At 46.8% G+C, this 14577-nt stretch overlaps 1 protein-coding gene and 1 long non-coding RNA gene across 4 annotated transcripts in view; one reads left to right on the top strand and one right to left on the bottom strand.

Moving 5' to 3' along the window:
* Positions 1-924: 924 nt before the first annotated feature.
* Positions 925-14577, bottom strand: part of USP4 (ubiquitin specific peptidase 4) — a 44954-nt gene continuing 31301 nt past the window's right edge. For 2 of the 3 annotated variants that reach the window (XM_035337555.1, XM_035337556.1), the window contains 9 exons: positions 10771-10962; positions 10168-10256; positions 7682-7894; positions 7532-7602; positions 5940-6055; positions 4912-5061; positions 4018-4121; positions 2197-2285; positions 925-2069 (listed from right to left, as the gene is read on the bottom strand). In XM_035337555.1, coding sequence (XP_035193446.1) covers positions 1968-2069; positions 2197-2285; positions 4018-4121; positions 4912-5061; positions 5940-6055; positions 7532-7602; positions 7682-7894; positions 10168-10256; positions 10771-10962 — 1126 coding nt within the window. In that variant the 3' untranslated portion in view covers positions 925-1967. Of the gene's footprint in view, positions 2070-2196; positions 2286-4017; positions 4122-4911; positions 5062-5939; positions 6056-7531; positions 7603-7681; positions 7895-10167; positions 10257-10770; positions 10963-14577 lie in introns of those variants that run through there. The other variant, XR_004754081.1, reaches the window with a different exon arrangement.
* Positions 5208-9712, top strand: LOC118173203. Its single transcript, XR_004754082.1, has 3 exons — positions 5208-5323; positions 7252-7270; positions 9702-9712. It is a non-coding gene; the product is annotated as an uncharacterized LOC118173203 (long non-coding RNA).

Below are 14577 nucleotides of genomic sequence, written 5' to 3'. Positions count from 1 at the left end.
GCAGGCCTCGATGCCGGGAAAATAGCCCTGCTTGTCCCGATCCCCCCCCCACCCCACCCCCGGTCCGCTGCAGAGCACGTCTGCCTCGGGTGCGATCGCCTCGGCAAGAACAGGATCGTAACACTAACATGACAGGCCTCCCAGTCCTCCCTCCTCTATCTCAGACCATCTCGTGCCCTGGCTAGGGAGCCGTAGGTGCTGCCGTCCCATCCCGGTGCCTGGATCAGGACAAGACAGCACGCAGCCAGCGGGGCTCTTGCACGGCTGCAGCACAGAAGTCCAGGGACTGGCACATGACAACGTCCTCTGTGGCTTGTTGCTGAGAGAAGCGGAAAGGGAGCTGAGCTGGCGTTCAGCGATGACGGCTGCTATGTTGACAGGACAGTTGTGGCCTGAAGCTGTAAGAACTGTGCGGAGAGGAGTGTGACTGCAGGAACACGTTTTTTTTTGGGGGGGAGGGGAGGGAACAAGCCCTTGTGAGGCAATAGTCTTTCTTAGCCTCTGGTTCTGTCAGTGCACTTGGCTCTGATAAGGAAAAAACCCTCCTGTGTGGTTCACCACCTTGAGCTAGAACTTAGCCTCAAAACCACAGATTGAGACGAGATTTTTCCAATTTTTCACAGGAAGACCAGTCCTCCACTGAGGACTGAACCAATCTAGCGGCCACCGGAGCCCTCATTCAAGAGCAAAGCTGGACTCAGCTCCTGCAAATAACAGAGAAGGTTCAGGTAAAGGTGGAGCAGAGCATTTGCCTGTTGTGTTGGAAGGATGCAGCAGAACAACTGAGCAGCTACGGCAAAGGGAAACTGTAGCCAGGACCTTTACACCTGCAGCCTCACAGAAGGTGTGAGGGTGGGTGACATTCAAGGGAAGAGGACAAATGCTGAAAGAACAGTGCAAAAGAAAAGTCACGAGAAAAGGACAAAACCTCAGACAATCCATTGCACTGGGCTAGCATCCTTACAGGCAACAGCTTTGGGGGACAGAGCTGAGCCTTACCAGAGTAAAAGCTCCAAGGAGACACTTAAATGAGCTAAAAATAAAAAATACAAGTGCTGCAACCACACAAACCGTGGAGAAATGGCAGAGGCAGGGAAGTCCTTAGAGTGGCCTGGAGGTGGCATGAGGGATGTAGGAGATAGATTGAGAGGACAAGAAATGGACAGCCATACAGGTGATATTTTCTTCAGTGAAGAACAGGAGCCAGAGGTCTACGAGCTGTATCCTGCAGCCACTGTGCAGCCAAGCCCACGCATGCCCCAGCCATGCGGCCAGGTACAATTTACTTCCAGGAAAATTACCCACACGGCAGGATGCGGTGTTCACATTTACAAGGCTGAGTCAAAACTGCCCAGTAGAGTTCTGAAATGCATCAGCCGATGAAAGGATGCAGGAAGGAGAAACTCTTGATGCTTGGCAAGGGAACTGAAGTACAACGGCAGAGATGGCAACAGGCAAGCCAGATGGATGCAGATTTGAACTGAGAGCTTCCAGAAAGGGTGCACATACCTCCCTGGCATGGGGCGGGGGGGCTTGGGGTATCAGCAACATCAGAGGATTTACAGGAAGTCCCTGTACCAATTCAGAGAATCTTACCTGCCACTCCATGGGCCCCACAACATTCAGCTGTGACCTCCAATTCTTACTCTCCTCAACCCCAGCTACAGCCCTCAGCCCGGCTCAGCCCTGACCTCGGCCTCTAGCCACACAGCTCAGCCAGATTTTTAAAAAGAACTTTATCAAAGCTCCAATATATGTTATTTTTGCCCTCTAAATATACAAGTGTCAGTACCTATTCCTGACTCTCCAGTGCTATTCTGCAACCCCAAGCACTGAATCTTTCAGTGCTATGTTTTCTGCTCAAATCCTACAGAAGGAAGAAAAAATTTCAGATGCCTCAGACATAGCTTTAGAAGAGTGACCGCTAACACGGTGGGCGAGTGCTGGGCGGGGGGCGATTGCGACACTTAGTTGGTATCCATGCCATCACACTCTTCTTGGGGAGGAGACGGAGCAGTATGTTCTTCACTGTTTCGGCGCTGATAGAACAGCACATACGCAGCTTTTGTCTACCAAACAAAGAGGAAAAGAATCTGAAAGACTGAAGCAATCCATGTAGCCTAGCTAGAAACATATCACCCAAAGCAAGAACCACTTGCAATACAAACACAGATTAGCCTCAGGCCAAGTACTCACCACTATTTGGTCTTCTGAAGCCACGGATACGCTGCTGTCATCGAAGTAGTACCACTTGTCATTCACTTTGTTCTTGGCATAGGCAGTGTCTGTTGGGAGGAGGGAATGCCACTCAGGTAGTGCCACCCAGCTGCACTGCACCAGTGACATTCAAACCTCAAACCAGTCGTGCGAGACAGTCCAAGAACAAACGTTGTCAGTACCTGCCCCACACCTCATTCACTAACACAGCTTCAAGAACACACCATGTCATCCAGTGAGTCTAGAGCTATGTCCTGCATGGGACTCAGCACTAGCAGTAAGCAGCAAGCAGCACCATCTCTGTATGACTGTACTCCCTCCACCAGGTCTGAAAGTACCAGTATGAAAATTCGAAGCCCGATCTTTTTTCTCCTGTGTGTGATGTGAGCTTTTACATGTACATACTTGGGACATTTAAAAGATGCAGGAGATAGAAAGTATGAGGTAGGTCCAGCCAGCATGGGTTCATGAAAGGCAACTCCTGCCTGACCAACCTCACCTCTTTCTACGACTAGGTGACTGCCTGGGGGACGAGGGAAAAGCTGTTGACACAGTCTGCCTAGATTTCAGCAAGGCCTTTGACACAGCCTCCCCCAGCATTCTGGAGAAGCTGGCAGCCCATGGCTTAGGCAGGAACACTGTGCTGGGTTAAAAACTGGCTGCACAGCCGGGCCCAGAGAGTGGTGGTGAACGGAGTGAAATCCAGCTGGTGACCGGTCACCGGTGGTGTTCCCCAGGGGTCACTGTTGGGGCCCATCCTCTTTAATATCTTTACTGATGACTTGGATGAGGAAATCAAGTGCACCCTCAGTGAGTTTGCAGACAGTGTCCAGTTGGGGGACGTGTCAGTCTGCTAGAGGGACCTGCACAGGATCGGTCGATGGGCAGAGGGCAACGGGATGAGGCTCAACATGGCCTGGGGATGTTTAAGGAAAGGTCGTATGTGGTGCTTAAGGACACGGTTTAGTGGGTGATATTGGTGGGGGGGGATGTTTGGACCAGATGATCTTGGAGGTCTCGTCCAACCTTAATGATTCTGTGATTCTATAATACTGTGAAGCACCATGCATTTGTCTTTGTTTTATTTAAAAAAAAAAAAGCCTGGAACAAAGGGGAAAAAATGTAAACCTGCTTTAAATTGCTATTGCAGCAAACAAGTCAGGAAAGCAAACGCAGAAAGGCACCAGACCCAGGTTCATGGCAAGGTATGTCCTCTGAACTGTGTCCCTGGCCTACGTGCAACTATTTGTCATACCTTGTCTGACACTGCTGAGGGAACCTGGCAAGCTCTTGCCTGGCTGGCTCAACTGCTCGCAACCTCTGCTCCGCAGCTGTAACGCTGTGCCCATGCTGGACGAGCAGCTACACTCTAGTTTGGTGCAGGGCAAGAAGCTGAGACTTGAAGCTCAACTGACAGCTTAAGCTGAAGACTCTGCCCCAACACTCTCCAGGAGGAAGCTCCTTTCCACAAGGTTGTCATGTTCCAGCACTGAAAATAATGACGCCCCTCGTTAACTGGAAACACAGTTTGCACACTCTGTAACGACTACTAACCAGGGTCCTACAGTCATTAGATTCAGACCCAGGCAGCTGCAAACTACACAAACTAGCCGGCTGCTCAGCAAATCCTAACAGGAAGGAAGCTTCCTTTCAATATGATACTCACTTGCCTACAGAACACGAGCAAGTTTTGGACTAGACACCCTTGGGTGAGGGCTGCTGCAACTCTCCGGTGCACAGAGCCTCCCCTGGTCCCTCTATTTCCTTGCATACACAAAGTACAGAAAAGCAGTTACTTACAGTGGCCTACTCCCATGGCTCCATAGTGATTGGAAACTGCAATAAGGTCATAGATGTACGAGCCTCTTCTTGGATCACAGACAAACTCAGACATGTTTAAACCCCTAGAAGGAAACCCAACAGTATCAGGATGCTGGTAACCTGTACTTTCTGAAAACTAATGCCTGACACGCCAGCGAAGCTCTGCTGGCAGTCAGCACCGGCTAAGGGTTGTGCTCTGCTAACAGCCAGATGTTACCAGCGTAGATGTGCCAGTGTTACCAGAACCAGTAACCCTCTCACACAGGGCAGGTCCTAGTGAATTCATCAGGTGCTGCCAAGAGACTGAGAGGGAAGTGCTGAATAAAAATCAGTTCAGAGTGTGTCCACGTGTAGGCATGAAAAGCAAGATGGCAGTAGGAAGGAGTATTGCCTTGGCATCTGGGCTGAGGCAATCCCAAGCACAAATATAGGCTGGGGCTTTGAGCGACCTGTCTGCTTTTGCAGCAATCCCAGGGTTTTAATCTTTTTTTTAAAAGAAACAATACCTGATAGCAACTGTAGTTCTCTGAGATGTGTGGAACTGATTAACGTTAAGATTAACGAATGCAAAAAAAGGTAATGCAGAGCTGATTCACATTCCGCCTTTCTGGGGGTGCATCTACCATGTAACGTAACACTTGCCCACCCTATCTGCCCAGGAGCAGAGCAACAGAAACAGGTAAACTGCTGCTGTGCCCTGCACCTCGACTATTACCCAAGTTTCACTCATGCCTGCTGCCTTTTATTTCAAACAGTAAGACAGAACTGTTCCAGTTACAACATTAGTAACGAGCCCACACAACAGTAACATCAGAAGTAGATTCCTCTTGACCAGCTCTTCACATGCTGACTAGCTCGAAGGAAGAATCCTACCTGATAGGGAATTCAACAACAGTGTCAAGTTTATCCCGCCAGTATCTGCTGTATGAGAAGCGTTTTAAATGAACTACCAAGATCTTGGGCAAAGACCACAAGTCAAACTTCTTTGTGGCCTGTTGATGTTTCTTACAGTTAGGGCAGTACCTGAGGAAAGAGTACAAACAAGGAAATGAAAGGTTATGGTAAACAAAAATCTGTCTGTCTCTCAGAGGATACATCAATACTGCAGTTCAGTGTCTGACTTAGAGAAGATATTTTTGGCTTGTGGAATATGCAGGAGAACACAACTCCCTGGAGGTGTCAAAGCTACACATTGCTTTCACTTTGTAGGTAAAATGTCCAATTGCAAGCACATTAACTGAGCGTTGTCCAAAAACAAAAGGTTTAAAGGTTCCATTGCTGTTTTGTTTCCTGATGCAGCTCAAACAGGTAACAGGTACAAACATTAATAACCTGTCATTGGAAATTAGTAACAAACAAGCACCTATGACACTACAGGTTGTTTTCTTACACACCTAGCCAACTTCCAAAGATGTCCTGTATGCACACTAATCACATTTTGGTCACTTAGGGTGACGTAAGTGCTGTACCTAATCCCTCAACTGGGGATTTTTCATAGAGTTCAGAGTGTTTCAGGATGAGTACAAGCTGAAAATAAAACAGTGAAGTAAAAGAACTAGCCACATGCTAGCCGTGAAGTAGCCACACACTTACACTGGTATCACAACTGCTTCATCTGATGCATCTGGAAGACAGATGTACGTTGGAGAATGAAAAATAGCCTAATTTGTATGTATCCAGTGTCTTTTTGTTTGTTTTAATACAGGCAGGAAACAAGTACCTGTTACTAACCCATGCTTGCAGCCTACTGAGTCAGTGACTGAACAAACACGGAATAGACTTCTTCACACCAAGACAAAGAGACAGACCTAGGAAATTATCAGAATCCCATGACAAATAATGTGAAATCAAGCAGCTAGAGCATTTTATGGTAAATGTGACAGGCAGAAAGAGGGTCTTACCAAGGGTCATGTTCACCAAGCGTTTCCATAGTAGTAAAGAGCTCTATGCAGTCTCTGAGAGCTACTACAGCCTTCTTCTTCTGTGGTTGTAACAAACTTGAATGCTTTTCAAATGCCTAGTGAAAGAGATGCATGCTTTATTCAATTCCATGTAGGCTTTAATCCTTGACATCCTGAAAATGAACATGACCACCTTCACTCTGCTGATGATTTCTGGACCTCTTCTCCACCCACAAAATCAAGCTTCCAGCCACTCCTTTCCTGTGCTCTGAACAGCTTTTCACTTTTTCCACCTCGGGTATGATCCTCACAGACTCCTCAACAAACTGAGAACTCCTCACACCTCAGCAGCAATAAAATAAGGCTGGCGTTTACCAGAACTAAACACTTTCTCAGTGCAAAAATATGCTTATAAGGTATGAAAAGGACTGGAAACACCCAAAAGCAGATGCAAGGAATGATGATGGTAGTTTTATAACAGCTAGAACAAAAAGCAAATAAAATATCAATCTGCACAGCCTTATGACAATCAGACCATTAAACTTGTTCTCTGACAAGATTATGAAACCCCTAGTAAAGGGTAGATAGCTCTGCAAACATATGGCGTAGCTCAAGTATGCTGCAAGACATTCAGAGTAATCAACAAATGTTAAAATCATTATGACATATGCTAAATGTATTCAAGTGATTGACAGAAACCAAACGATACTGGGGCAAAGAAGCTATCACATCCTAGCGGAATAATCATGTTTGATACATACTTTCAAGTGAACCAGCTCTTGCTCTAAGCCATTCAATTGTTTAAGCATAGCCTCTTAACAAGAGGTTTAAACAAAATCTTTGCTGTTTTAAATGACAGAAAAACAAGTATTACCCTGATAATACAACCACATTTTTTTCCTGGCGATACCAGAGGGTGGTAAAACTCAGGCATTCTGGAATAAGTGAGCGAAGCGCACTTCAACTTGCATTTGCATCCAGGTGATGATTTTAGGTATATGACACACAATGCTTGCAACGAACATACAGTTTCACATACACAAGCAGAGTGTCTGGAATATAATATGACCAAATATGACCTAGCTACTGCCTAGCACTGCACAGCACCTACACATGGAAGAGTTGCTTTGTGCAAGACCACATTTAACAAACGGGGAGCTCTCCTCATAAGACATATGTTCTTACTTCAAAGTTAAATTAGTTTTGTTTTGGCAAGAGAGTAACAACAGATTGTTCCATCACAAAGCGTGACTCAGCAGAACCCACAGAAAGAACACTGAGGTTTCTAGCAGGCTCTATGCATTTGTTTTAGGTGGTTTGGTTTTTTGTTTGTTTTTTACAAATTTGAATGAATAATGAACTAAACTTGAAAAAAAAATAAGATATCTACTTCTAGGAACACTGGTAACAGATATCAGCAATAACAGATCTATAGGCCTTATCTCTGGAAGATTTTAAATAAAAACTTATCACGTGCTGGTTACTCAATTTTTATGAAGGGGACCACATCTACATTTCAGTGTTTACTGTAATCTATTTAAGTACCATGAAAGTTTACACACACAGTATTTATGAAAAGAGCATACTACAACCTGTGCCTCCTGTTCATCGAAGAGTAGCCTCCGCGTATCAGAATCCCAGTCAATAGCAAGCGTAGAAAAAGCTACAAGAAATAAGAAAAACTTGTGTTGCAAATACGTTCACAGAAGGAGGAAGAGGAAGTATACCAAGTCAATAATTACCGTTCAATTTCAAGAGTTTTCCTTCCACAATGGAGTTTATCTCAGAAGTCCCATACGAATTCACAAGGCTAAAAGTGAAGTGCTGCTTTTTGCAAGGCTGCAGGTCTCTTGTTGACTCAATCTGCATGCAACCATCAGAGTGGCATTCAATTTCTGTCAACTTTTCCTTGCCTTCCTGTCCGCCATCCTGATGGTCCATCTCTTCAATGTCACCTGGCAAAATTTAAAACAAGCCAAATATTGAAGAGTTTCAGTGAAAAGTTTAGATTGACACCTCACGTTGACAGCTGTTTGCAGGAGCCTATGCACAGTTGGCTTAGAGTTTAATGAAAAACACACACAAAAATAAATCTGTGCTTTCTAACCACTGCATCTAAAGCTGTATTTTGTCCTCTAGCAAGTGTCAGCTAAAACACTGGGGTTTATATCCCAGTACCAGACATGATGAAGCCTGCTTAATGCACAGTAGGTTATCAAATCACACCATCTGATAGCACACCCTAATAAACATCGCAAAAGAGAACCAGCAAAGGTTGCAATTAGGTGTCATCACAGAAAGGAAAATGCAAGTCTCCAGGGAAGTTATTTCCATTCTTTGGTTAAAAATGGGCATGTTTTCTCCCCAAGTTAAATTTCCCATGTAACTTGTTCTGATTGTTATTCTCAGCATCACAAGCAAATCCCCTCAAGGAGGGAAGGGAGGCATGCATTTCTCATCACCATTAAAAGCTTCCTTGTAAACATCTAACCTAGGCACAATACCCCATGATTCTAGGTCCAGAATACAAAATACTGTTTTCATTGCATTTCTCCAAAACTTGTCTTCATAGGATCTACCAGGACGGTTTCCATCACAAAGGGCACATTAAGAAAGGATTCTCCTCTAGAGGGAGGCACCTGAACACCTAATAGAGAACCAAGAACTTCACTAACACTGATCAAGACAAACACACACCGCCTTGTTCTCCACCTGTTGCTTGCTGACATCTGATCTCTCTAGGAAGAGAAATGGTCTACGGGAATTTTCACCACAGCATGTCCAAGTCATAGAATCATAAACTACCCTGAGTTGGAAGGGACCCATAAGGATCAAGTCCAACTCCTGGCACTGCACAGGTCTACCCAAAAGTTCAGACCATGTGACTAAGTGCACAGTCCAACCTCTTCTTAAATTCAGACAGGCTTGGTGCAGTGACTACTTCACTGGGGAGCCTGTTCCAGTGCGCAACCACCCTCTCAGTGAAAAATCTCCTCCTGATGTCTAGTCTAAACTTCCCCTGCCTCAGCTTCACCCCGTTCCCGCGGGTCCTATCACTGGTGTTTATGGAGAATAGGTCACCCGCCTCTCCACTCCCCCTCACGAGGAAGATGTAGACTGTGATGAGGTCCCCTCAAAGCTTCCTCTTCTCCAGGCTGAACAGGCCCAGTGACCTCAGCTGCTCCTCGTATGTTTTCCTCTCCAGACCCTTCACCATCTTCATTGCCCTCCTCTGGGCAGTTTCACATCCTTTTTGTACTGTGGTGCCCAGAACTGCACATAGTACTCAAGGTGAGGCTGCACCAGCACAGAGTAAAGTGGGATGGATGATTGACTAGCAATGCCATGCTTGATGCACCCCAGGGTATGGCCCTCCTGGCTGCCAGGGCACACTGCTGGCTCATATTCAGCTTGCTGTCAACCACAACCCCCAGATCCCTCTCTGTGGGGCTGCTCTCCAGTGTCTCGTCGCCCAGTCTGTATGTATGGCCAGGGTTGCCCCGTCACAGGTGCAGGACCCGGCACTTGCTCTTGTTAAACTTCATGCGGTTGGTGATCGCCCAGCTCTCCAACTTGTCCAGATCTCTCGGCAAGGCCTTTCCACTGTCTTTCAAGTCCACAATTCCTCCAAATTTGGTGTCGTTGGCAAATTTGCTCAAAACATCTTCTAGTCCTACATCCAAATCGTTTATAATAAAAGCATTGAAGAGGACTGGCCCTAAAGTGGAGCCTTGAGGGACCCCACTAGTGACCATCCACCAGCCTGATGCAGCCTCATTTACCACAACCCTTTGAGCCCTGCCTGTCAGCCCATTGCTCACCCATCGGATATTTTTGTTAAGCTGTGTGCTGGACATTTGGTCCAGTAGGATCCTATGGGAAACCATGTCAAAAGCCTTGCTGAAGTCCAAAAAGATCACATCAGCTGGTTTCCCTTGGTCGACTAGATGGGTGATCTTAGCATAAAAAGAAATCAGACTTGTTAGGCAGGACCTACCCCTCATGAACCCATGCTGGCTGTGACCAATGAGTGCACTGTCCCCTAGGTGCGCTTCAGTAACTTCAAGAAACATCAAGAATCATTAAGTCCTATGCAACAGTGCAATTTAGTCATTATGTAGAGCTAGAATCTGTCTACTGGAGCTTAAGCCACTTAGGCACAGCACAAATTAAATGCTGACAGAAGCTTTAAGCTGAAAAGCTTTCAAACAATTTTGATAGACTTTACCTTCAGCCACGCTGCTGGAGCCATTGCAGGTTCCTTTGTCCGGGCAGGGCGTAGAGTATTCTTCTGCCAATGGGAGTTTCACATAGCGACTAAACAGAGGTAATATTTTTATCACACAATCATAACGAACCTGTACATCAGAACAACTGCACCCTCTCCACCACCAGTGATAACAGTCCCTGCCATCCAATTCCCCTCAGCAAACCTGCATCCACACACTGGGAGCTCTCAGAATCAAACAAACAAAAAAATCAGTATGTTTTCACTGCTTGTACCAAGTTTTACAGGTAGTAGAAGCAGCATCAAAGTAAGTTACGGTGGCCCATCAAAGGAGACACAGGAGAGCCCTCAAAACATTTCCCAAGTTCTGCTCCTGATGTGTTTTGCAACACCAGGCAGGTAACTTCCGTTGGGACCACCACCAGTATCATCATCTTACAGCCCCCGCTTCTACAGAGCCCAGAAAAACAGGACCTTGAGATGCCCTCACGGCCTCCAGACACTTTTGTAATCCAAGTGCTGGTTGGTATTCCACAAACAGATCAAGGAAAAAAAAAAATCCCCTAGAATTCTGCACAGGTAATAGATGTAGACGTGGCTTACCTGATCTGCTCCAAAACTACAACGTACAAGTGATCCACAGTGAGCTTGTGTTTCGGCACAGATATCAGTAGTGGCTGCCCAAACAGAACGGTGCCTGAAGTATTGCTGGATTGCCTCATTGTCTTTTCCCGAAAGTAAACGGAGAGAGTGATGTACTCTGAGCCATCCTCACTTGGCTTGCAAACTTCGTATCTGTTTGAAAGACAGGTATTTCCACAAGTTATTAGTGCTGCCGAGAAGCACAGCAGGTAGAACCAACATTAACTCAGTCCAACAGCTCTCTCCACCATGTTCTCCTGAGAGGGACAAAAAGGGTTGTACTCCGTGCCTTTGTGCCAAAGATATGTTTCCTGAACACTTCCCACGGCCCACAGTGGCACAGGATACATACCTGCAATCTACTCAACTGTCACCTTCCCTCTGCCTTTACCTCCTATATTTACACCCATATTGTCACTCGTGTCCCCAACTACCCTGACAACTAGATGCTGTTTCAACCAAACCATGGCATCAGTGAAAAACACTAAATGAACTTTTAAATCCCTGAAACAGCGTTTGTTCTGTCTGGAGACAGAAACGCTCCCAATACCTTGGGTCTTGCACTCCCCCAGCCTCTTGTACAGTTAGTAGCCCGGGCCCACACCACTGACCAGCCAATGCTTCAGGAAAACAAGGGCTGGGAAACAAAAATCCAAGAAATATCCACAGAAAAATCCAAGGACTGTAAACACAACAAAAGCCTTCTGGAAGAAACTGGTGGGGAATGTGAAACTTAAGGACAGCCTTGGTTGCAGTGAGCAGGAAATGGGGGAGTTTTGTGCTCCCTCTTTGCTGCCCTCTGAATACAGCAAGCTTGCTACCCCAGACTTTGGGGGAACACTTTGGCCTCTTCAGGGATCTGCTTGGCAGAATACCGTGGGACAAAGCCCTGGAGGGAAGAGGAGCCCCAGAAAGCTGGTTGCTATTCAAGGATCACCTCCTTGAAACTCAAGAGCAACACATCACAACAAACAGGAAGCTTGGCAAAACCAGCAGGAGGCCTGCATGGATGAACAAGGGGCTCCTGGCAAAACTCCAGCACAAAAAGAAAGCATGCAGACAGTGTAGCAAGGACAGGTAATCTGGGAGGAATGCAGGAACACTGTGAGCAGCCAGGGATCGGGTTAGGAAAGCTAAAGCCCAGACAGAATTGATTCTGGCCAGGGACATCAAGGGCAACACGAGAGGCTTGTACAAGTACATCATCGATAAAGGGAGATTGATCAAGGGAAATTGTGGGCTCTCTCCGGAAGGAAACAGGAGACCTGGTTACCCAGGACCCAGAGAAGGCCGAGGTACTCAGTGACTTTTTGCCTCAGTCTTCATTGGCAAGTGCTCTAGCCACACAGTCCAGGGGGCAGAAAGCAAAGACAGGGACTGAGAGAATGAAGAACTGCCCACTGTAGGAGAAAATCAGGTCTGAGACCATCTAAGGAACCTGAAAGTGCCCAAGTCCATGGGACCTGATGAGATACATCTGCAAGTCCTGAGGGAACTGGCAGATGTAGTTGCTAAGCCTCTCTCCCTCACATTTAAGAAGCCGCGGCAGTCCGGTGAAATTCCCAGTGACTGGAAGAGGGGAAACGTAATCCCCATTTTAAAAAGGGAGAAAAAGAAGACCCAGGGAACTACAGGCCAGTCAGTCTCAGCTCTGTGCCCAGCAAGATCATGGAGCAGATCCTCCTGGAAACTCTGCTAAGGTCCATGGAAAATAAGGAGGCGACTGGTGACAGCCAACAGGGCTTCACTAAGGGCAGATAGTGCCTGAAAAATCTGGTGGCCTTCTACGATGGGGTTACAGCATTCACAGGTAAGGAAGAGCAGCTGATGTGGCTGACCCGGTCTTGTATGAAGCATTTGACACTGTCCCCCATGATATCCTTGTCTCTGAACTGGAGAGACGTGGATTTGATGGATGGACCAGTCAGCAGACAAGGAACCGTGCAGATGGTTGCACTCAAAGAGTTGCAGTCAACAGCTCAATGTCCAGGTGGAGACCAGTGACAGAATTCCTCAGGGGCTGGGATTGGGAGTGGTAATATTTAACACCTTTGCTGGTAATATGTATGGTGAAATTGAGTGCACCCTCAGTGAGTTTGCCAATGACACCAAGCTGTGTGGGGTGGTCAGCACACTGGAGGGAAGGGATGCCATCCAGAGGGATCTGGATAGGCTGGGGAGGTGGGCCTGGGTGAAAGTCATGAGGTTCAACAAGGCCAAGTTGCACAAGGCCAAGGTCCTGCATCTGGGCTGGGGCAATCCCAAACAGGAATACAGGCTGGGCAACAAGAGATAGAGAACAGCCTTGGAGAGAACTCAACGGTGCTGGTAGACAAAAGCCTGAATACGAGCCAGCAATGCACGCTTGCAGCCCAGCCAGCCAGCCCTATCCTGGGCTGCACCGAAGTCACCATGGCCAGCAGGGCGAGGGAGGGGATTCTCCCCCTCTGCTCTGCTATCATGAGACCCAGCCTGGAGCCTGCACTCAGCTCTGGGGCCCCCGGCACAAGAAGGACAGGGATGTACTAACTAGAGTGAGCCCAGAGGAAGATCACAGAGACGAACAATGGGTTGGAGCACCTCTCCTATGAAGACAGGCTGAGGGAGTTGGCTGTTCAGCCTGGAGAAGAGAAGGCCCTGGGGAGACCTCCCAGCAGCCTGCCCATGTCGAACAGCAGCTACAGGAAAGCTCGGGAGGTACTCATCAGAGGGTGTGGTGGTAGGACAAGCAGTAACAGCTTTAAACTAAAAGAGGGTAGATTTAGATGAGATACCAGGAAGAAATCCTTCACTCAGAGAGCGGTGAGGCCCTGTTACAGGCTGCCAGAGGAGCTGTGGCTGCCCCATCCCTGGCAGTGCCCAAGGCCAGGCTGGATGGGGCCGGGGGCAGCCTTGGCTGGAGGGAGGTGTCCCTGCCCATGGCAGAGTGGGTGGAATTAGATCTTAAGTCCCTTCCTACCCAAATCATCCTGTGATTCTATGAAAACAAACAGCTCCAGAAAGCAGGGAGAAAACAGACACAGCTTGTGCTACTGGGTGAAACAGCAACATCAGATATTCGCTTTTATAAGTGTCAAAAAAACTACATGGCCCAACACTATTGCATTTTTCACACCAATATATCTTCTGAGACTATTCATTAGGAAGTACTTATGAGATCTCAGGAATGCTAAGTCATACTGCTCTTTAACTTGGTGAGTCACCTGTCCCAGGCTTATATTTCTTTTTTTGCATTAAAACTGAAAAGTTTTTTTCAGAAAAGAAAAATAAATATTTCATGAAAGATGCCACTAAACATAACCACAGTCACATATCTGGACATACCAACTCTCAACAGCTCTCTTACATTAGAGAAGCCACTTCCTTTCTCTCGAGAGCCAAGAGACAGATTTTTGCTCCTGTGTTCAGAACACCCTTGCAGAGCAGGGAGTGGAACAATTTCAGAGATGCAGTTCTACTTCATTCTATTAAAAAAAAAAAAGTCTGGATCCCAGCTTGAGGCCTGCCCTGAGTCTATGTATGTCAGTAAAAAGCATGAAGAAAAATATCCCTTCAGAGAGTTTCATCCCAGCCTCCAGGAGCACTAGCAACTAGCATAGCCCTCCAAAAGCAAGTGTGCATACAACAATCCAATGACAATGACTGCTGAGGTTTTCTGTGCTATCGATGCTATTCAGTTAACCAACAGCACTGGATACAGTTTGCATCTTCTGAAGTTTCCTGAGAAATAGCACCACAAAGAGTTGAATTCTTTTACTTAGCACTGTT

Source organism: Oxyura jamaicensis, chromosome 12 (assembly GCF_011077185.1).
Source record: "Oxyura jamaicensis isolate SHBP4307 breed ruddy duck chromosome 12, BPBGC_Ojam_1.0, whole genome shotgun sequence".
NCBI lineage: Eukaryota > Metazoa > Chordata > Aves > Anseriformes > Anatidae > Oxyura > Oxyura jamaicensis.
This window is presented reverse-complemented; position numbering and strand designations above follow the sequence as displayed.